The 23,990-nt window shown below is 36.6% G+C and overlaps 1 protein-coding gene across 1 annotated transcript in view; it reads right to left on the reverse strand.

Moving 5' to 3' along the window:
- Positions 1–23,990, reverse strand: part of ARHGAP42 (Rho GTPase activating protein 42) — a gene marked incomplete at its 5' end in the record, with an annotated part of 53,070 nt that overhangs the window by 12,887 nt on the left and 16,193 nt on the right. Inside the window, 11 exons of the mRNA XM_010189098.1 lie at positions 1,257–1,401; positions 2,598–2,757; positions 7,223–7,328; positions 8,135–8,193; positions 9,397–9,481; positions 10,164–10,238; positions 11,857–11,919; positions 13,119–13,158; positions 14,729–14,807; positions 18,130–18,239; positions 20,421–20,521. Coding sequence (XP_010187400.1) covers positions 1,257–1,401; positions 2,598–2,757; positions 7,223–7,328; positions 8,135–8,193; positions 9,397–9,481; positions 10,164–10,238; positions 11,857–11,919; positions 13,119–13,158; positions 14,729–14,807; positions 18,130–18,239; positions 20,421–20,521 — 1,023 coding nt within the window. The remainder of the gene's footprint in view (positions 1–1,256; positions 1,402–2,597; positions 2,758–7,222; positions 7,329–8,134; positions 8,194–9,396; positions 9,482–10,163; positions 10,239–11,856; positions 11,920–13,118; positions 13,159–14,728; positions 14,808–18,129; positions 18,240–20,420; positions 20,522–23,990) is intronic.

The raw sequence follows: 23,990 nt of genomic DNA on the forward strand, positions 1-23,990 counted from the left end.
AAGCTTGCAGAACAAGATGTGTCTGAAGAAACATGAGCTTGCACATGCTCTGCAAGATACACACAAGAAATGCCCCCTTTTTTATGCTGGCATTCATTCATTCCAGTTATACATTTAAAAAACACCCGCTGAAACTTGTCCAGTTTGTCCTCTGGTGAATGTAACTGATGGTTCTCTGTGATTTCTTACTCAGGATCATCTGCCATTCACACTGGCAATCTGTGCGTAGGCAGCTATTGCTCTCATTTATTATTTAAACTCTCACTGGCAGGAATCATGTAACGTAAACCTATGGAAAATGCAGCATCTGGCAAGAGTATGCTGAGGATATATTTTCTAACGTTATAGACTTAAGGAGTACTATAGATCCTCAAGAACAGATGCACCTTATCTGTAGATTAAGTTATTGTACCAATGTCATCTACATCTCCTTGAGGAACCAAGGGACACAGAAGTCCTCTTGGAAGTCTATTGCAGTAGTTAACAACTTAAATCTTTGCTGAAGTTTCAACATTTCTAACTGATACAGCCAGTAAGTAAAAAGGTGATAATCCACTAGATGAAAATAAATGAAGTGAAAATTTTTATAGTCACATCTACATGAAAATGAATAAGCATTCTGAGTATCAACTCCCTGTTGTTAAACAGTTAGCCATATGATAAGTATACTGATTCTCCCCTAAATATCAGGGATTGCTTCTATTCCAGAAAAATTAACAAAGTTTCAGTGGTTTTGGCAACCTAACCAGTGGCTGATGTTGAACCACTGACCACAGTTTCGTGCACGTGAAAAAACCCAAATAATGGTTTTGATCTCCTGACCTTGACTGAATTATATTTATTACAGGACTAGAGGAAAGACTCTATTTACAGTTTCCCAATCTTATTAATCATCTTACAAGCAAATGAAATGAACTTCATATAATGAACTTCTAAGTTTCAAAGCAGACTACATTTAGAGTAGAATATGAGTTCCACTCTAAATGATTTTTGAATACTGTATGCAATACAGTACTTGCCTAAAGGTTTACTTGCCTAAAGGTTTACTTGCCTAAACCCAAACAGCCTTCCTCATCTGAGAGAAGCAAGGAATGCGGACATTCAACAGTGTGGCTGTGACTCACAGAGGTGAAAAAGCTGATGAAATCCCACCTGTTATGCTTATACTGGAATACAATACCTTTTGGATATTATTCAGGAAATTTAAAAGACAAGACATAAAAAGGAAGATAACCAGTCAACAAGGACGAACTTACTGTCAGGATCTGCTAGACAAGGTGTATATCTTCCTTTGGGTTTACGTGAGCCTGTGGAGAGACAAATTGCTCTTGTCCTCCTTGAACCTGATCGTGACTGAGGCTGGGGAAGAGGAATATTGGGGTCTGGTGCAGTGTGAAATATCTGCATGATTAAATAAAAAAAGGAAAAACATTACATAAACAATAGATGCACTGTTACACTTCCATTATTAATCCACAGAATATAAGCTTTGCTCTGATCTCATCTTACAACCCCAGAAGCACAGTACTGAGCTGTATTTAAAATTTATACTAATTATATTTAAAAAATTGTTTAAATAGTTTTATTTTCTAGTCCTTGTTAAGAAGTGCTTAACAATCTAAATTGTGAAACATACAACAGGTTCTTACAACTAACTCCTGCCCAAGTAGTAATACAATTTTAAATGTTATGAAAAGATTGATTTTTTTCTCTTTGCTCCTGTGAAAGCTTTTGTATGTCACACAAATTTGTTACAGTTTTAACTTATATATACATCAGAAAATTATTTTATTTTTCCAAACGAGTCAAGTCTCGAGGAACACCTTTGTATTTGGCGTATCTCCTGATTTTTCTTTTACATACCACTGCTACCACTGGTCAATTCTGCACTTCATTACTACAGGAAAAATAAAATTGGGGGTATCTGAGTACTGTGATCTGACACAGGTACACACGAGGTTTTAAAGAACTCTTTGCTGATAAGCACAGCTAGCCCGCCAGCAAGAACAATACAGAAAGTCCAGTAATTTGGGTGACTTTCATTTGTATCACCTCTTCTGCAATATCCAAGACCCTAAAAACCCTCTTGGATACTTCTAGAAAAATAGTAATTGCCTTAGAGGATGATCAAAGCAAAAAATATAACCATAAGACTCGTTTTTCTTCCAGTTGTCTTCTCTCATCTACTCCTCCTAGTGCAGACTGTAAACTCTACTGAGTGTCTCATGGCATTCTGAGGAAGGAAGAGAAATTAGGCCTGTGCAGAAGAGGTTTTACAGGGAACAACTGCCTATTCAGCTGAGCTACTGAAGCAGACAGAAGTGTCCAACCTCCACAGTGTAGAGGGTCAGGTGTCGTAGATTAAATATCATGCAACTCTTTCAAAGCATGGGAGATGTTGCCTTGGATCTGTCTCTTGCACAGCCATAAAACACTTGCTAGAAATACAGATCCATAGCATGGGGCGGGAAGAAGGTATTCTTTCTATCAATGACATTCTACAAATGCCGGTTTTCTTATTCTTAAGAACTTAAGGATGGTAATGAAAGAGATCTTAGTTCACTTTATCACAAATCAGTCAGATAATGTCCTTCTACCTTTTCATAATGCTCTATCAGAATTTCAACGACGATATTCTGAAACTTAATGTTCATCATAGCAGCCACGGTTTCTTCTTGGGCTCTCATCAGAGTTGGTCCAAAGATAACACCAAGGTTGGATACAGTCATTAGATTTTGCTGACTGTGTAATGATACCCTTTAAAAGAACACAAACAATACGCAATTAAATAATTACAATTCCAACAGGCAAAAACCCGATAAGTTTATTTCTTTAACAAGTTCATGCCTCCCCTTTAAGAACAATTTTTAAACTTTCACTCTTAGGAGTCAAAAGGCAGTGTAGTGCAATTACTTTATTTCCATTAAGGCTCCCACCCTGCAATAACTTAATGAATAATAAGCATGTTTTCCTAGAGTAAGTATTTAAGCTCCTGACATAATTGACAGGGAAAAGCAACTATCTCTGAAGGTCTCCACAGAGAGAAACAGACCATTTAAAGTTTAGGAGTCTTAGGGTAGGTACCTACCACTCTTTACTGATTATACAGGAACTTAAATACTTGATGTTGACTTAAAATACTATGAGATAACAGAAGTCAACCATATACCTTAGCTTTCTGTTAAAGGAAAGAAACTCAGTTACTGAAAACACTTAAATTGCAATAAGATCTCTTTATTTATGTGCTGAGAACACAGGATCAGTGGAGTCAGTGAAATTATTGTTTCTGTGGTATAGGTAACACTAGATGATCATAACTATATCTTATGGCTTAAGAATATATTAATCTTTTAATTCTGTATCTTCTATTATTGCTTACTGTACCTTTTCTGTCATCTTCCTTCTTAATGTAGAATTTAGAAACTTAGTTTGTCCAATAATTTATCAGATAGTAAAATTAAACCCATCAATCAGTTATCCTCAATGCCCCTTTTCTTTCCTTACGAATAAGATTTGCCAAATAAAAACTGTATCATCATAAATCCTTTGAAATAACTGCCAGTGATCCCTCAGTCACAGATGCCCTATTGCCTCATATGTGAGAAATACCATGCCAAGTAAAGATTTAATAATCGCCTTAATGCTTAATTTTACTGAATCTGCTACCAAATAGAATCAGTTATTGAGGCACCTGTTCACATTTTCCTCTTCCTTCTCATTATCTGCTACCATTGTCAAGCTGAGCATTTTTAGCCATTTCCTACATAATAAAAATAACCCTTGTACCTTTCACAATTAAGAAACAGTAAAATCTATAAAATATTGGAATACTAGCAGGTAGGAGCAAACTTTATCTTCTGTTTCATTTATTTATTTATTTCTGACAGCGTCCATTAATCAGGTTTATGGAGACATCTGATACATTTTCCTTCCAATAATATTCTCAGATAGCTTGATTTGTTCTTAAAATGTTATACAAACACTAGCAAAATGAAATATCTGATGTCAGAGTTTGGTAGCAAATAACACAAATACTATCCCCTTACAAAGATTAAAAAGGCAGCGACAAAAAGACTGTGAGATTCTCCCAAGGCTACTAAGGGATTTTGTTAGCATCAGGATCACACCCATGTCTGGCCTCACACATTTCCTTTCTCTCAGTTGCACTGTTGTGTAGGCACTAATGATACACAGAATGAGAACAGTAGAATTACCTCGGTATAGAGGTGAGATAGACCGTACAAATACTTTTATAATGAAGTAATATTCCCCTCATATTTGGAAGAGGAACGTTTTAGCACCCCATTTACATTGAGAAGCAGGACAAATATGGGAAAGGGGTTTGTACTGGAGACAACATGATTATAAACTGCAGGAAAATAAACACCTATCTTCTTATATGTTTCCTATGTTGCTTCATTAAGTTACATCAAAAAAAATCCAGAATTTCAATTCATACAGAAATACCGGCAGAGATCATTATTTGGAAGCCATATCATCAAAATGCCTATCTCATTAAAGCACATTTTTAGCCAATTATCTTAATCTAACTTTCTGTGTAACAGATCTTATGTTTGGCTTAGGTGATTAACGAGTGCTTGGGAAGTCCATTAGTATTTGAATGAAAACGGAATGATGAATTACTCAGCTCCAGGTTTTTTAGAAAAACCTAAAAAATATAACGCTTTGCAACATTACTCTGCTTTGTGCTGCACAGTAGCTGTTAAGGTCTCTTACACAAATATTACAGTCTTATAGCAGATGACAGAAAGTAGTGTTTGCCCTGTGTTTGGGTTTCCTTGGTTACAAATTTGGTAGCTTGGTTAATAAAAGGAATGGTGAATTTAATAACATTGTCACCATAAAGGACTTTCTACATGGCATTTCAACGGCTCAATTTCCTGCAGAGAAAAAACCCAGGCCTGTAAATGGATCGTTTCGATAACCAATTTCCCCTGACCTAGTCCCACTGTTGCTGGGCTACTGAATAGACACAGGCCAAGGTAATCATGCATTTAAGGCAGATGTAAGGCATTCATTAAGTTACTTTAAGTACATGCAGTTACTTTCTCCTCAAAAACTCATTCTTTGATACATCAGCAGTAAAGTTTTGGTACTGCCAGATTGCAGGCTCCTGACTATCTACCTCAGAAAACTACGGTGTTATTAAATCTTAACAAAGAACAATTAATTCTTTAAAGTAGACAGGTAATTTGACTGGGAAGTTTTAAAAACGAAAATGAGCTACCTATATGAAAATAACAGCAAACTTCCCATGTTTGCCTAGCTGCCGACTGAGTATATACTTATACAGTAACACCTCTCTGCAGGGTGCTTTTCAGGATTTGCTGGTTTTGTTTGGTTTTAGTATGGTCTATGTCCCCCAACATCTAGATAATATTTAATTTTGCATAGTGACACAAAAGTCAAGGTAGGAAGACAGATAAAGACCTTAAGACCTAAACAAAGAAAAATAATATAATCCTTATTTTATAACCCATAGTTGTAGTATTTTCACCTAGACACAAAGGAAGGGAATGGCTAAAAGGAATATAGGGAAAGGATGCCCATTTTGAAATTAGATTTTAAACAAAAGAATGAAGACATAGGAAGTGGGTTTTTTTTCCATATTTTCCCAATTAAATAAAATGGTATTTTATCTGCCCTTTGTTCCTTGAAAAATCTCCACACAGTGGTGGGAAAAAGATGAAGATATACACTCAAGAGAATTTTGAATTCAGTCTCATTAGAATTGCTAGGATAAAAAACAGCTGGCAAATTATCTAAAAAATTAGAAGAAGAGCATTGAATGTTGGAAAGAACTGTACATTTTCAGTACAAAACCATGAGATTTACTTTATCACAGATGAGAATTGCATCAAAGATGTGATAGGCAAGAGTTAAAGAGAACAATTAAAGAAGGGAATACCGCAGGCATGACTTTTCCTTGGAAAACAGCATTTTCCATCAACCTTAGCATAGTTTTAGATGTTTCCTATATTTCATTAGTGCCAAATTCTGTAGTAAGTGGGAACGTGAATGAAAACACGGAGTGGATTTATTTTATAAACTTAGTTGGTCATCTGGGTGACTACTTATGGTGTTATTTTTTATTTTGTTTTTACAGTGAGTATTCTTCAGCTATGTTGAGAATAGCATTTTAGAAATCAAATGTAATTTCAAGTGGCATTGTTTCAACACAGAGAATGGATTAAATAACACTGATAAATTTCATAGAATCACAGAATCTTTACGTTGGAAAAGACCTATAAGATCATCAAGTTTACCTATAACGTATCCATGACCAAACCATGTCTCTAAGCACCTCATCTACCCATCTTTTAAATACCTCCAGAGATGATGACTCCACCACCTCCCTGGGCGGTCGGTTCCGATGCCTGGTAACCCTTTCAGTGAAGAATTTTTTTCCTGTTATCTGATCTAAACCTCCACTGGCGCAACTTGAGGCCATTTCCTCTCATCCTGCTACTTGGGAGAAGAGATTGAACCCCACCTCACTACAACCTTCTTTCAGGTAGCTGTAAAGGGCAATAAAGCCTCCTCTCAGCCTCCTCTTCAGGTTAAGTGACCCCAGCTCCCCCAGATGATCCTCATAGGACTTGTCCTTCTCTGGACATGCTCAAGCACCTCAATGTCCTTTTTGTAGTGAAGAGTACCAAACCTGAAGACAGTATTTGAGGTGAGGCCTCGCCAGTGCCAAGTGCAGGGGAAGGATCACCTCCCTGGTCCTGCTGGCCACACTATTTCTGATAAGGCCAGGATGTCGTTGGCCTTCTTGGCCACCTGGGGACACTGCTGGCTTATATTCTGTCAGCTGTCCATCAGTACCCCTGTATCTCTCCCTGCCAAGCAGCTTTCCAGCCACTCATCCCCAAGCTTGTAGCATTGCATGGGGTTGCTGTGACCCAAGTACGGGACCTGGCGCTTGGCCTTGTTGAACCTCATACAACCGGCCACAGACAATTGGATTCAGCCTATCCAGGCTCCTCTGCAGAACCTTCCTACTCTCAAGCAGATCAATACAACTTCCATACAGTTAAGTGTCATCTGCAGACTTACTGAGGGTACACTTAATCCCCTCGTCCAGGTCACTGGTAAAGATGTTAAACAGAACTGGCCCTAGCACTGAGCCACCACTATTTAAAGCAGAAATAATCACATCTTACAATAACATGAAAAAATAAAAATCAAAAAGTATTACTTGACCAAGTGCTTGATAAGGATGTCCAGCATCTCTCTATTCTTCTCTGGTAACTTGTGCACAAGCGCATGCACTGCCTCAACTCTGTAGTTCTGATCATCTGACTCTATTAAACAGAAAACAAATATAGTTGATAAATGAGAACACCTGCTAAGATGTGACTACAAATGGCACCAATGTCTGTACACTAAAACACACATGCACTACAAGCCAAACACAATTTGCCTTTAAAATGATGAGAACAATTTGATTATATTGATTACAACATTCTGAAATCTGTATTTCAAGGAACTCGCCAAAAGCTGTTATCACTGATACTGGAACCAATGCAATTTGTGGCAATTTTGACCATATGTGCCACCTCAGTGAAATCCGAGATTGTACCTCTTGATTTTTAAAACATCTAAAATTCTTGAGTGCCTTTTATCAAAGTAAGAGTAAATGGAGAAATAACTTGAAATTCTAAATTGGAGTAGTTAGAAAAACAATCTTATTATCTCTGCATCTTACTTCATTCATAAAGGAGATAATTATCACCCCATCCAATTTCTCAAGGCAAACTGGGAAAATAAAGATCCTTGGATGAGAGGGATGAATGTTATAATAGAATTATTGGCCTGTATAAAACAAATAAACATATAAATCAAGGTTCAACATTTCATGCAGAAAACAGTCACACAGAACCTCTAAAAAGATCAGAACAAACCACTGAACAGCTTTATCTAGTGTTACTTCTGTTTTGAGGGCTTTAATTTGGCACTGTGCTGTCACATACAGTGACATGGAAGAACTTGGATCCATGGCTGGATCACTGAATAACAGACCAAGGAGAAAAATAAGGATAGTAACTGAGGAGATTACGGGTTAGAAATAATATTACATTCACAAAAGTGTATTTATTACTTTACTTACTAACAGCAACAATGAAATCTTTGTGCAGCCTGAAAGTCATCAGTGGTTCTGAAAGACACCTGGTTGTAAAAAAAAATATTAAAAAAAAATAAAAAGACCCGCACTACTCAAAGTCTTTTTAAGTTTTATAGGTGTGATTTTGATAGCCCTCAACATCTGCATAATGTATATTGGTATGTCATGTACATAGTCTGAAAATCTTTGAGTTGAATCGGTGTCACCATGTAAGTTAATAAGGGAAGCACTGCTGTCATTGACTTCAGCACAGAGACTCGCTGTTTTCTGGCTTCCATACTGTAGAACAGGAATAAATACAGCTGCAGAACATGGGCTGCAGAAGCAATCTTTTGCCCAAGAAAGGTAAAACCATTATGAACTTTGGGAGTGAAATTCTGATATGGGATATCCTGCAAGAGTCAGCCTCTGAAAGGCAGACTGTGACTAGCCTTATAGCACAAGCACACAGCTACTGCTCTTGTTCTAATTTCACAAATACAGTATCTACAATGATTTGTGCTTCTGAAGATGTATCATAAATTTCTTCCATCAAAGCCAGTCTTTTCCATGAAATTTACATGAGCATTGTACTAAAAATCCTAGGCATATTTTCCAGAGTGAATAGGGATTTCTGATGCTGCCCTTTGTTAGGTGACCAGTTTAGGAAATCCAAATTTTTAGAAGGCATAGAACAACCACCATCTGGATTTGATGCTTTTTATTGTATTTCTTTTGAATGTTATATATTGAGACCCAAACCTGAGTTATCTTGAAGTACCATAATTCTTGAAAATTCTGCCTCTTATTAGCAAAAATTTTAAGAGAAAATGATAGTGTGGTGAAGAATATTGTGTTTGTGAAGACACCAACAGCATAGGATGAAAACCTATGCTTTTGCAGAGACTTTTATTCTGCTCCAACAATGGTGAAAAGCAACCTCATGGTACACAGCTTAAGGGATTCAGAAAAGAAAGACTGAGCGCGACATGCTTTGTGGTTAATGTAAAAAAATTTAAATAAAAACATGCAATTAATTAAATTCTGCCAAATGTAGGGCTATACAAGGCATGACTATCTTAATAAGGCAGAAAGCGTGACAAATGTTAGATTTATTATTACACAAAATCACAGGGATATTAGGCAAGATAAAAATATACTCAGTTATTAACATGCTAATGGGTACAAGAAATGTAATATGATATTAATAAGCAAAAGACTAATGGGCCAGAAAAGGAATACTGAGATTTGTGTAGCATCATACTTACCTGAGGTAGTTTTTGAGTCCGCTTGTTATTGTTTTATTGTCCCAAAGTTCCATATCAATATCCATATCAGGAGGAGATTTAGGGGCTGGTAGAAATTTCAATTATGATTGTGTTATAGTTTGACTAAGATACTAACTAAAAAAAAAAACCTCAAACCAGAAGCTAACCGGTAAGTCATTTAGCTCATGTGATTACATTTTAGCCAGATTAATTACCAATCTGATAAATTTGAAACTTTTAATCTCTGCAAAAGTATTAATAGAAATGAATTGATCTCTCATATTTAGTACTTGTAAACATTAAATAAATGCACTGTATCAAAGTGTAAAGTTAGCTCAAGTACCAACGCATTTGGCTTTGACATTCAAACACAGGCATCTGAGAGCCAAATTAGCAAGAAAAGCGAAAGACTGCAACTGTCTATTAAACTGAGTTATACTGTGTTACAGAACTAAGCTTTGGAACACTTCTGAAGTATGCCAAATAGATACTAATAAATAGAAGTGTAAAGCGAAATGACGAAATGTATTTTATCAGTAATTTGCTCATGTATATCAATGATTGCATGCAGAAACTGAATAGTAATGCACAGAAGAAACTAGTTAGATGGATCATTCATTTTAAGATTGCAAACTCAATTTAGTGGCAGTAAATGCACATACAAAATTGTAAATATTAAGACACACTCTTCTGAGCACAGCAGTTAAGGCAAAGGGGACCACAGCACGCATGCTGCACACTGACAAAGGTTCACTTCTGATACTTACAAAATATGGTATTCATCAGCTTCTGCACCTTGGAGTTTACACCTCCTATTCTATATAGCCCCAGAATTGTAATACCTACATTGGGAAAACAAACACAATGAAAATAATGAATATATGGTTATTTCAATATGTACTGACGCATCCTTGGTGTATGTTTTCAAAACATCTAAATGTATTTATGGAAAAATGTACAGTTACATTCTTGAGTACTGCTTTACTCTACTGAATTCTATTCTGGGACATTAACAAATGCATTCCACTGAATCCACACTATACCTTACACTAATCATAATTTTACATTAACAGAACCCTTTTGCACAGAAATGGCCCATATGAGCAAACAACAAGGAGATGGTTGGAAAAAGTGAAAATAAGACCCCAAAGCAATCTTAAAGCACATTACACATCAACAAGTTTATCCTATGTGGACTTCAGTGGAATTACTATGCATCTGTATTTGCTTAGACCACCATCCCTTCCAATTATGATTTGTTTGCGATTCATAGGAGAAATAACAATTGTATTCAAAATAAAAACATATACTGTACACTGTTGCAACACTGCAATTGAGTATTTATATGTTATGCATGGATCCCCATGCAAAATAGACAGTCATAATTGAGTCATAAGTTTCAATTGTTAGGTTCTTTTAAATAACACAGATACTAACAACAAATAATGTTTAAAGTGTGACATTCACAATACAGTATTTCAGTATTCCAGTGATGATAATTTTATTGCTTTTAACTGCCTTTTAAAATCAGCAGGATTTAAAAGTCTTCCCTTCTTCCCACTTCAGGTCTTACTATTTAAAAATTGCCCACTTTTCCTTTGAAAACAACATTCCAAATTCTGATCTCAGATAACCTAGGTGTTTTATTTTGAAACTTTTTTCCCCAAGAAAAAAATGCAAGATCTGAGTGAACAATGATTCAAAAGCTACATAATGTTGTCACCTGAGAAACTGAATTCATGTTGGGTTCAGTGTTGCACAGAGACCACACAGCTTTTGGATTAGCAGAGAGTTGTGTACTGACAGCTCAGGGCACGGACAGGAAAAGGTTACCTCTTTTTATGGAAGACGACATGGCCATACCTCTTCATTTGAAAGGGGATAATTAAAAACTTGCTGTGAGTTGCAAGATACCACCTCATCAGTAGACTGATTATTATTTTCTTTTTGTACATTCCCACTACCAAAAATGAGTTTCTAAACATTTTTCAAAAATCAATAAACCATGTGCAAAACTTGTGAATAACATGATACGAGTTATGTTTTGCAAAAAAAAGATGTTACAGCAGAGAGTATTTATGCCACTTTTTGGTCTTCAGGTTTCATGCCAGAAACAAAAGCTGGGAGCTGAGACTCCTTACAGTTTTACCATGAAAAGCCACAATTTGATGCACACAAATTAATGACTGAAGATGTATGCAATGGTGTATTATGCTGTCTAAACAACATAAAATTACAGACAATGTTTAAATACTCACTTAAAGGATATGTTAAGAACTGTTGCTGGAACTTGTGGCAACAGTTTTAAGTGTAAAGCACACAGATAAAATAAGGAAAGTACAAACCAAATGATGGACATGCTCCAAAGCACAGTTGTAAAACATGTAGAATTAATGAAAGTAATAGCTGAGAAAAAATACTCATAATAATCTAATACATAATCTGTGATTTAATACACACCTCTTGTTTCTACAGCATGAATACATTTCCTCACAAAGTTGAAACCTGCTTCATTTAAGAACACTATAAAAAGAAGAAAAAAAAGTAATTCTTTTCTGTCTTAACAATACACAAAATCTGTGTTTAGCCACATTCATATGTGAGTCAAGAAGGACTGATACACATCTATCCACAAGATTACGATACTTATTCTGTAATAGTATTCTTGTAGATATATCCTTAACACACAAATTCCAACTTTCTAATCATCAGCATATCATTAGAAGCAGAATATTCTACTGTCTTTCTCAGAAATCAGTACCCTCTCTACACCTACAGTGGAAAGCTTGTTTTAAAAGCAGATTCCTTTACTCCTTTCCCTCTGTTGAGGAAAACACTTTTAATTGTTCAGGACCTACAATATTAACAGAATACATTTGTTGGTTTGTACCTCGCACAGGCACATAACTGCTCATAAAACTGTAACCTATAAAAACAAACTTTGCTATTGACTTTAATTAGTGAGCTTATTTCAAGTGATTGTATTTGTCATTAATTCTTGTATCTTCAATGCTCACTGCTCTAACTAGCTAAATAAAGATCATAAAACAACAAATTTGTCACCATTAGAATAAACACCATTGTATAAAATCACTAAGGTAGTGCCTTAAATGTTAGATTTCCAGAGTCTCAAATATACCCTCTATGAAGATATATGTCCACAGCTGATACATCTCTCTCTAAGATACAGACATGCATGCATACAATTTATTTTTATGTATTCGTGTTAATATAATATTATGTTAATAACATGTATGTATTAACATAGTGTTAATAAATTATACACATAAATCTCATGGTATCTTTAAATATACTAGTTTTATTACTCAGTGTATATGTAATAGGTGCATATACACATAAAACCAAAAAGATTTGATCCATATAGGGATATTATTTCAACACACTGGTTTATATTTACATCTAGCTATACAGACTACTGATAACAACTTTTTACTTTATTTGTTAAATATATTGTAACTTTGGAGCCAATCAAATTTTCTTCCAATTTATGTTTGATAGTAATACAAAAGCTGAAGGTTTTCTCAAAGTTTACATAGCTTATGAAGTGCTTTCGTGTAACCCAATCATGTAATCCAACAAACAGATATTTCATAGCAATAGAAAGAAAATGTAGGATTATTAATCTCACACACACATATCTAGAAACCAGGACATTACAGAAATATAGCAAGACTGGGTAACTGTATAAATAAAGCACTTACTTTCTTCCTTCTTGCTAATAATGGCTGGCAGTGTGTAGATCTGTAAAAAAAACCCACAACATGTCAATGTTTGTGCTTTAAATTCTTTATTGTCATGTTTCTTGGTAGTTCTTAAGCTAGCTGCTGTGTGTTAGCTTGCTGCTAGGGGAAAGCTAACCTTGCCTTTCAGCTCCTCTTGATGGTTACCCAGCACTCACCCAAGTTAAGGGCCCCTAGGCTCTAGGATCTGAGCAGGCGAAGGGGGAAACAACCCCGTGTTATGGTTGTGTTTGCAGTTTTACACAGCTGACCTTCTTCAGTGCTGGGGAGAAGGCAGAGAGCCAGCGCGATGTGTCCCAGAAACCCATTCAGTCTGGCCTTGAGATTCTAGACTGACTAGGGATTGAATTGCACTAAATTTATGGGCACCTAAAATATGTTAAAAGTCAGATTTGCCAACTTCAAATGGGTTAAATTTCAGTACAGCTACTGATCTTACTTCTGTACTGTTTCAGTCAAGCAAGAAGCTTGTAAAAACACTCATCTATCTCATAACACTGATCAACCATTTTTTTCCCCGTTGGTTACAGGTCTGGCATCACCCCCATTCAGTGACTACGTTAAGAGCAGATTAATAGTGGGAAGAAATCTCAGACAAGCCTGTCCGTTATTAGCTTTCAACACATTTTTATGGTCTCTGCAGTGGCTTTCAAGACAGTGCTAATTGTTTACACCATGAAGCTGCCCAAAAGATATTTTTTCTTTACTAGTGCAGAAACTACCACTTCAAAATTGTTATATGAACTATGAATCCTATTAGACAATATGCTATCATATTACTTAAACATTAACTATTCTAACATAAAATATGTTTATTATTATTATTATTATATAACATAAACATTGCCCTGGTGAGACCACATCTGGAATATTGTGTCCAGTTCTGGGCCCCTCAGTTCAAGAAGGACAGGGAACTGCTGGAGAGAGTCCAATGTAGGGCTACAAAGATGATTAAGGGAGTGGAGCATCTCCCTTATGCGGAAAGGCTGAGGGAGCTGGGTCTCTTTAGTTTGCAGAAGAGGAGACTGAGGGGAGACCTCAATCATGTTTATAAATATTTAAAGGGTGAGTGTCATGAGGATGGAGCCAGGCTCTTCTCGGTGACAAACAATGATAAGACAAGGGGTAACAGACACAAACTGGAACACAGGAGGTTCCACTTAAATTTGAGAAGAAACTTCTTCTCAGTGAGGGTGACAGAGCACTGGACCAGGCTGCCCAGAGAGGTTGTGGAGTCTCCTTCTCTGGAGACATTCAAAACCCGCCTGGACGCCTTCCTGTGCAACCTCATCTAGGTGTTCCTGCTCCGGCAGGGGGATTGGACTAGATGATCTTTTGAGGTCCCTTCCAATCCCTAACGTTCTGTGATTCTGTGAAAATAATATATAAAGAAAGGATTAAGTTCACTAGTAGTTCTTTTCTACTTTGTACCTATCTTCACTATGTATTTGCAAGTGTCTCGCAAAGAACAGAACTGTACTTGCCAGAGTATCTGAAATGCATATTAGCTTCTTTCTTTAATATGTGTGCCACAAAATTAAAAAGAAAAGAAAATGAAAAAGTATCCTTACTGGTTCCTTTCCATCCATAGCTTCGAGCCAAAGTTTTCGGTTGGATTCTGAAAAAGCTTGCAGTGTGATGATTCCAGGTCTGCCAAAAACATATACACACACTGAAGTTACTGATTTCTTTTTCTCAAACAGTATCCAAAGTCATAATCCAATCACATATTGACACAAAGTGAATGCATAAAAGACAGAGAAGTTAAAGAAAGTGGCTTTTGACATAACTTTGATCTAGATTTAAAAACAGGTCTTTTTATAAAAGTTTGGCAGTGTAACACGTAATTTTAGATGTCTAATCCTAAGTGCTACAACCCAAGATACATCAGCTCAATTTGATTCCTGAGCTGGTTATCTACATTCCTTTCATAGAAAATGAAGAGAAGTAGGTACTTTTAAGCTAAAAGTCACCGTAACCCAAAGTAGACATCCCAGTCGTTCAAAAGAAATGTATCCTGGAATGGTTGCCTAAAAAGAGTGCTTTGAGATAGTATCTGAAGTATGGAGATGTAAAATCAATTGACCTGAGTACTGTCATGGTGGGAGAATTCTTATTTGAGAGGATTTAAAAAAACCCACTCCTTCTGCTGACTGTGCTCTAACCACTATGATAGAAGTTAAAAATGTGGCATATCCTCTCTGTTGATAAAGCTTTGATGCTGCATAGAAAAAGAGTCACGGGAACCAGAGAAGGGATGAGGGAATCATAGTCAAATGAGTCCCTTAAGAAACGTTTTGAAATTAATTCACTGATTTGCCAACACAGAATGCCCATAACACAGTCCATTTTAAAAAGTCCTGCTCCCACACCAGTGTAGTGTATCTCTGCTCATAACTTTCAGCAGGTTATCTAAAACTGTCTCTTTTCTGTTGTAGGTTCACAAATAAAGGACACTACAGTTTTTACTAGGTATTCACCTTCCACCGTTGAAATTTTCCACCAAAAACCCATAATCCTTTCCCACCTCCTCCAAAAGACCTATATTGTCACCTTGTATTTAAAAAGCACGTAAGAAAGCTACTGGACAACACAAAATATGTGTTCATACACATATACCAAACCGTTCAAGGAGAAGCAAGCCCTGCCCTTATACATAAAAATGCCAAGCTGAGTATTTTGTTTGCTGTCTACTACCAGAAGTGTAAAAAGATACAGTTAATCTACATTAAGATGTGAAGTCTAAGTTTATTTTCATTTTAATATTCCATCTTGCTACCTACCCACAGCGTCTTACCTAGGAATTTTTCTATCAAAAATGTTTTAGAAAGAGAAACTGATTTTTGTTTATTCTTTCTATCGTGAATACTGCTTAATAGTTCAGTTGGAAAAATCCATTTATACTTACAGTCCCTTGGTCAGCATGTACAGAAAAGACAGAAATTTCTGAGTGTCATTTTACTTCAACTTTAGAGATACCCGATTTCTGATTTCACTTGTTGGCCAAGTTTGCATTCATTGTATAGCATGTTTTAACACTAAAATATCTAAAGACTATAATCCTTGAATATTAGTATCCTCAAAAAACCAAAAGAAGCCCAAGGTACAAGTACATTTTGAACTAACTTACTCTCTAGTTACTGAAATTTCTGGTAATTTCTCAGAAATTAAAATTACATTCAAGGTGAAACACACTTTTGATATTACAATAATATTTCATCTAATGCTTCATACAAAGTTGCATATCATAATGCAAGGAGAGAATTAGCTCTGTGGATAAGGTGTTTGGAGACAGAAGTTACCCATAAAATCTTGCAACATAATTTTGAAGACTGGTGTAGCTGTATAATTTTAAAAAGAGCTCTTTCATCATGAAGAGTCATACCCTCATGTTACTAAGGAAACTTATCTTTTATAAATATCTTTTAAAGTCTTTCTGTATTCTTGCAGGTAACGTCCAATATTCTACTCTGAGCAAAGAATATTAAGTCTTCAATTTAAAATTAGTTCAGATGTAATAATTATCACAGTCTTTTTGAATCCTCAATATTGCAGTGCTATGTTTGTATTTATATGAACTCACTCACATTCTTAGTCATTACTGACATCAGTAACGAGGGCCCTGCATCTTCTTTTTCTTAGGGGAAATCCAAGTTCTACCAACATGACAACCAGAAGAGATGACTGTTGCCCTTGTATATGAACTTCCACCAAATATTTCTAGGTATTTTGTTGTCTACTTATCTCCTCTGCTGACTTGTACAAAAATTCACTACTTCCCTGCTGAATACCAAATCAATTGGAAAACTGAACTTTCTATCAGCCTGTGAGGGTATATCCTTACAACAATGACTAAGTAACTTGGTATTCTGCTCCCCTTTCACTCTTCCGTCGAAGTTTCCAGAATGCTGTTAATTTACAGGCCATGCACATTAGTAATTAATTGAAATGTCCAAAAGGAGTAATTAATATGTAAAAAGTGCCTCTCATTATTGAGAGTTTGAGAACTGCAGATAGAACTTCTTGTTGTGTGTAGCTGTCCCAGTAGAGTAAGGGAGAGAGAAGGGACAACACTCGCCTATGATTACATTGCAGTAGTACAGCCACAGATGTGCCTAATAAATGCAATTCTACCTAGAGAGAAATAACTACCAATTTCAAACTTAACCTGTCAATTCAAACTTAGGAGCTTTCAAGAGACCAATTAGTCTCAATATTTGTTCATATCAGATTTCTATTTCTTAAACCTGAACTCAGTCAGAAGTCTATTTTAGAAAAATAATGTATTATATTTGAAAGTACCAAAGTAGCTTCAAAATTATCATGTAAAAGCAGCAATTCTGAATGGAATTTAAAATGACAGTAATAGCCATAAAGTATTTCTTAAGAAAACAACTACAAAAGTCAGTTAATATATCATATTGTAAGGGAAAAACTCTTTCAGTATTTCCCTTTATTCCCAAGTTTGAAAAAAAAAAACAACTTTTACAAAGTACTGTGTACGTATACTTCAAATGTAGAAAAGCTGTTTTCATCCATCTTTTATAACATCCAAGAAAAAGTAAAAAAAGATTGTAATAGTAATTTTCAAAAAAGAAAAATGATGTGCTATCATACATGTCCAAAAGAAACAGATTGGTACAGAGTATGCTTATTAATAAGTATTTATAAAAATATTTATGATTTATTTATAAAAGAAAGCAGTCAGTTGTGCTACATGTTTGTAAGAATCCGTCTTGTATCTGCATGCAAACATAATGTAGTTAAGACAACTCATAGGCAATGTAGTGAATTTTGTTAGAAAAACAAGCTTGAACAAACAAGTACTAACTTTTGAAAGCCTGGTTTGTCTGGGTACAAGCAGATTGATAAATAAGTGTTCTTCTTACAGGAGTAATTATTATATATCTGTTGTAAGTGATTCTATTTTAAATTATATTCAATTTGTTAACACAATGAAAAAAATTCAAACCTCTCAAATACTTCAATATCAAAACAGAAACGTTTGTCAATCGAATCTGTCTTTCTCCTGATGCAAGATTTTAGCTTGAATATTTCTGGTGAGCTTGTAACAAGGCCATTCTGTAAAACAAAACAAAACAAAACAAAATAAAATTAGCATAGGCAGTATGCTGATATACTTTGGCTTCACATCTTGTATTTAACTGTATGAACAGTCCCAAAGAATATGCCTTAAGATAGGGGTTTAAAATTATTTAGGAACATATATAATAATTTCTCTGTATATAAAGGACAGTTACTAACTTTCTGTCACATATTTGTTATTTATTGAGTTATATTTCAGAAAAATCCCTACATTCAAAACTTCACAAATATCTGCATATATAACATGATTATATGTTACATGCTACAATGAATATCACATAATCCTGTTGACTCTCACATGTAGATAAAAAGATTTCTAAAAAATAAAGCTGACTAAGTTCTAGTTCTGGCTACCATCACTGTGAGGCCACTCTACAATGCTGGACAGGATGATGCAATGAGGGGAATTTCTGAGAAACGGGAGAAAGCAAATGTCAGTCCTATCTTCAAGAAGAGCAAGGAGAAGGATATGGGGAACTATAGGCCAGTCAGCATCACCTTGGTCCCTGGCAAGGTGATGGAGTAAATAATTCTGGAAAGAATTTTCAAACATATTAAGGACAGAAAGGTGACTGGAAGTAGTCACCATGGATTTAGTGAACGGGAGAACATGCAGGACCAACCTGATAGCCCTCTACAATGTGATGGATGGCTCAGTGAATGAGGGAAAAACCATGAGTATCATCCATGTTAACTTCAGTCAGGCTTTCAACTCTACATCCTACTACAACAGGATGTTTCCTACCACATTCTTCTAGACAAACTGGTGAAGCATGGGCTGGATAACTAGATGGTGAGTTGAACTGAAAACTGGCTGAACTGCTGAGCTCACAGTGGAAGTCCAGCTGGAGGTCAGTCACTAGTGTTGTGGTCCAGGGGACAACACTGAGGCCAATACTAACATCTTCATCAGTGACCTGGACGATGAGACAGAATGCAGATTTGCAGATGATACAAAACTGGAAGAAATGACTGACAGATCAGATAGGTGTACTGCCACACAGAGAAATGTGCAGAAAGGGACTTCCTCGAAGCTCAACACAGGGAAATGCCCAGTCCTGCCCCTAGGGAGGAATAACCCAAGGCAACAGGACAGGCTGGGGATGACCGGATGGAAAACAGCTTGGCAGAAAAGGACCTACAGGTCCTGGTGGGCAACAAGCTGACAATGAGCCAGCAATGTGTCCTTACAACAACAAATGCCAGTAGCTTACTGGGATGCATCAGGCAGAGCATTGCAAGCAGGTGGAGGGAGGTGATCCTTCCCCTTTGCTCAGCACTGGTAAGACACATCTGGAGTGCTGAGTCTGGTGCTGGGCTCCTCAGTACAACAGAGACCAGATGTATTGGAGCAAGTCCAACGAAGGGGCACCAAGGTGATTAAGGACTTGGAGCATCCTCCATATAAGGGAGAGTCTCAGCAAGAGCTGGGACTTGTCAGCCTGGAGAAGGGGGATCATATCAGTGATTTATCTATAAATATCTGATGGGAAGGACTAAAGAGCAGCAACCTGAAGCAACCTGGTCTTGTGGAAGGTGTCCCTGCTCATGTCAGGGTGGTTGGAACTAGATAATTTAGGGAGGTTAGAACTAGATTATTTTTAATGTCCCTTTCAACCAAAACCAAAGACTGAATCAGATTCTTCTCAGTGGTGCTCAGTAAAAGGACAAGAGGCAACGGGCACAAACTAAAACACCAGCAAATCCATTTAACTTAAGAAAAATCTTTTTTACGGTGGACAAACACAGAAATAGAACGCCCACAGAGGCTGTGGCGTCTCCATCCTTGGCGATATCTAAAACCTAACTGGACCTTGCTAACCTGCTCTGGTCGACCCAGCATTTAGCATGGAAATTAAACTAGATGATCTCCGGAGCTCTCTTCCAAACCTCATCTATTCAATGATTCTGTGTAAATGTGAGTGATTTCCTATGCATTTGCAACCATCACATTATTATAGTTATTTAATATGTAGTTTATATATGTTATAAAAGAAAATGAAATATTAAAAAATACCTGTTATGTATAAGACATGCACTGCTTCATACATGAAAGCAGCTTTATGCTTTGTTCACCATTTTTTAACAGTTTCTGAATGCTTATAGTAAAAGATGGAATATACAGTTCATATATGTGTTCATGTTTGTGCAACTCACCACTTTTCCACCAGATTTTGTTTCAGCTATACTCATTGTAAATGTTTTCGTTCCTTTATCGTAAGTGCAGTAATGTTTAACCCATGTAAACCCAAGAGGTCCTAGATCAAAGAAAGACAGTATTAAAGACAATTCTTTTGGCATTTTATCACTATTTAAGTTGGATTTAAATAAAAATGAAACATAACAGCATCCACATGCAGCCTACAAAATCAAAACCCTCTAGTTTTTAAATCTGAACATGTATAATTTTCAAATATTGCAGCTTAATGAGGCTACCCAACAAAATTCCAGCAGATTAATTTTTCCTTGCAACTGGATGGGTAACAGTATTTTACTAAGGTAAACATACAGGAGACAGGTGAGAACCTGAGGATTTTTCTGCCTAGGAAATACAGTTTAAGATTTTATCAACCCAAGTAAAGCCCAAGGATTCAGGATTATACCTTTTCTCTAAGGGAAACTTTGAAGACTGGTACAAGATTCAGAAAACTGAATGAAGTCATGAAGAGTAAAAAAATGCTTTTGGTAAAATACGAACTCTATTTTACCTGTCACCTTAAGGGATTGGGTAAAATGGCACTGGCTCACAGATAGATTTAATCTTATGTCATTGAACACGGATGGGTGATTTCACTACAGGAAAGGAAAGGAAGGAAAGGAACAGTGCATTCCAAAACACTAGCACTTTGGAGATGAGGGGTAAAATGCTGGGTGGCATTGGTGGTGCCTTCAGCAAGAAACACTGACCTTTATGCCTTGGAAGAAGTCCTGCTGGGGAAGACGTGGCTATAACAATGGCACATGATTGATAATGTCCACAAACTGTCAACAGCACACACTCACAATATCAAAGTATAAAGTACTTGGAGATTCACTAGACTTTGATTTAGACAGCCATACACGAAATCTACAGTGATCCCCATTAAGTGGATGTATGCCTTATCCTGGAGAGGTTACACCACGCTACTTCTTAATCCTACTGGAAAGTACAGGATTTCTGATGCAGATGTCTTCACTCCTGAATTACTCAGAGCTTTACTCAGGCATTGCTGTGAACCCTTAGTGGATCTAAACACAAAACTCTCTTGAGCTTAAGCTGAATGGTATTTAAAACTTCAGCTGCTAACCTAACAGATACAAACATTTATAACGTGTTCTTTGCTGTGAGGTCACGGAGTAAATAATCCCAGCATTTCAATAATTCTCTCCACATCCTGGAAGTACAGTCCAGATCTCCCACAATTTTCTGGAACAAAAACCTGTTTATTGTAGTGCAGAGAACAAGATAAGCTCCTGGACTCTTACAGATATATCTGGAGGAGTGCTGCACTGCAGAGGACAGGATGATTCAGGGTTTTGCAGTGTGACTGCTCCCTCTTGGGCCAGAACATTACAGCTGTATCTGCACTGCTTAATAAACAGTGCTGGCAGCATTCATGGTCACTAGGTAACACATAGTAGGTAACTTGGACAAAGCTTCTTCATTTTTGAGGACAGGAAATTTAGCATAGAGGGCGGGATATTCTGTGCAAGCTGGTCTCAGTTGCGCAGTAAAGCCCCATTTTTTTTCCTAGCATTGACACAGCTTCCGGGTACTCAGCTGCAGAGACCGAACACAACGGCTGTGTGTGAAGAGGCACCGAGAGGGAATAGTTTCTTTCCTCTTGGACAGCATTACACTGTTCCTATACTGTAACTTATTTTCACTTTGCAAAACAAAATCTTTAATAATGTTAAATCAATCTTTCCTCTGATGGCATTTCCTTAACTCTTTTAGCATACATAAGAAGGATGAGTAATCTTAAAGCAGTTTTAGGCAAGTTTAGAAATCCCCTGTTCTATATTAAAAATTGTAGTCAGAAACCTACATTGCAAATCTGCTACTGTCCATTTGAATAAAACCAATTTATGGCCTGTTGTCATTTAAAAAAAAAAGTATTTACCATCATGCGTATCACTAATAAATATAGACAGATATCAAGATAACAAGTATTTAATCCAGTTGTGCAAAATTTGACATGAGCCTATGGGATGACGGTTGTAGGAAAGAAAACCTGCATGACAAGGAAATACACAACCAGTACCTTCCCCACTGACACAGATATTATGGATCCTGTTACTATTACTCCAGCATAAACTAATGAACAAATTTCTTTTCAGTGAGATGATGTCAAGTTGGCCTCTCACTACTTAATGAAGCACAGCATGTGCCCAGTGCTTTGCTCCTTTTCTCCCTCCCCCATTAGCAGCGCTCAGTGTAATTTCCACTTAACACAGGTTTCTTTTATCATTATTACTCAACTGAAACAGAGAGGGTCTTAAAACTTTCAGTGCTACTGAGGGTAAAAGTGGCTGAGGTTAACTATGATAAGCACTGAGGTTAGTTTCTTTTAGCTCACATATGGAATAAAGATAAATTTCATGATGTTATTTGGAATATCAATTATTAGTTACTCCATGTACTCTCTTACTACCTAAAAGGGGAGCAATGAAGAAGATCTCCTCAAAACTGAGGTGAACTGGGGTCAAGTGTGACATGGGAATTCTATATCCAGGTGCCTTCTACTTATTTTTAGATTGAGAAATCAGATGCAAAGTTGTATTGAATAATTTTTGCATAAATGTCAAACTTGTAGAAGCATGTACTACACACTATCTCAAAACATTGTTAGAAACTTTTCTAGTATCAAGCTGATTCCACAGCAAATAGAAAAATGAACAAATAAATACATAAATCTGAGTAACCCATGCAATGAAAACTATTTTACTGAGGGTTCTGCATGATCCTGCCTAACGCAGCTAGTTTGGCTTGGTTTTCTGTATCTGTTAGAGCATAAAACAGTGGCAGCTGACACTTCAGGTGACGTATAGTTTTGAATTCTCTTATCTGACTTTTTGCATATTTTATAGTTCTAATACATAACATGATGTATTGCTAGGCTCTTCTAAGTAGTTTCACACCCTTATCACAACTTCATTGAGTTAATCACTTCATTCTCATTTCTCATGAAGTGAATAAAACATAGGATACAACTGCAGCTACTTTGAAGCTGACAGACTATTTAGATTACTTTTCTTCCTCTTACACTTTTGTTTTCCACTGTGCATATTCATTTACTCTTAAGGTAGCTGGATTAGTGGAGATCTCTGGTACAAGATGGAAGTTGCTCGTGCTGGGTGAACTATGGGCCCTGTTCAAGCACAGGAAGTCCAGGAGGCAGCAGGATTTGGCAGGCAGAGCTTACAGTTTCTGCAGCAAGGAGTAGGACTGCCAGAGCAGAGCCTGCTGCCAGTCAGCCACTGGGGTGGCTGATAGCAGGGACCTACCCACAAGGACCCAGGGGGAAGGACTTGACTTGCTTACAAGTGTTTTGATCACCATTCCATCTGACGGTAGCTAATCTGAGTGTTTTTTGCAAAGTTAAACACTTGCTTTTATTTTGAACCTCTCGATCATTTGGAAAGCCATCATAGCAGAAATCTGCAGACATTGAAACACAGAAGTGTTTTGTTGTCCTGCAAACGAAACCATTTTCTCATCCTTGTATTAGTTGCTGTGCCTTTCAA

The sequence above is a fragment of the Mesitornis unicolor genome, unplaced genomic scaffold, assembly GCF_000695765.1.
Source record: "Mesitornis unicolor isolate BGI_N332 unplaced genomic scaffold, ASM69576v1 scaffold6697, whole genome shotgun sequence".
In the NCBI taxonomy this organism is placed as follows: Eukaryota; Metazoa; Chordata; class Aves; order Mesitornithiformes; family Mesitornithidae; genus Mesitornis; species Mesitornis unicolor.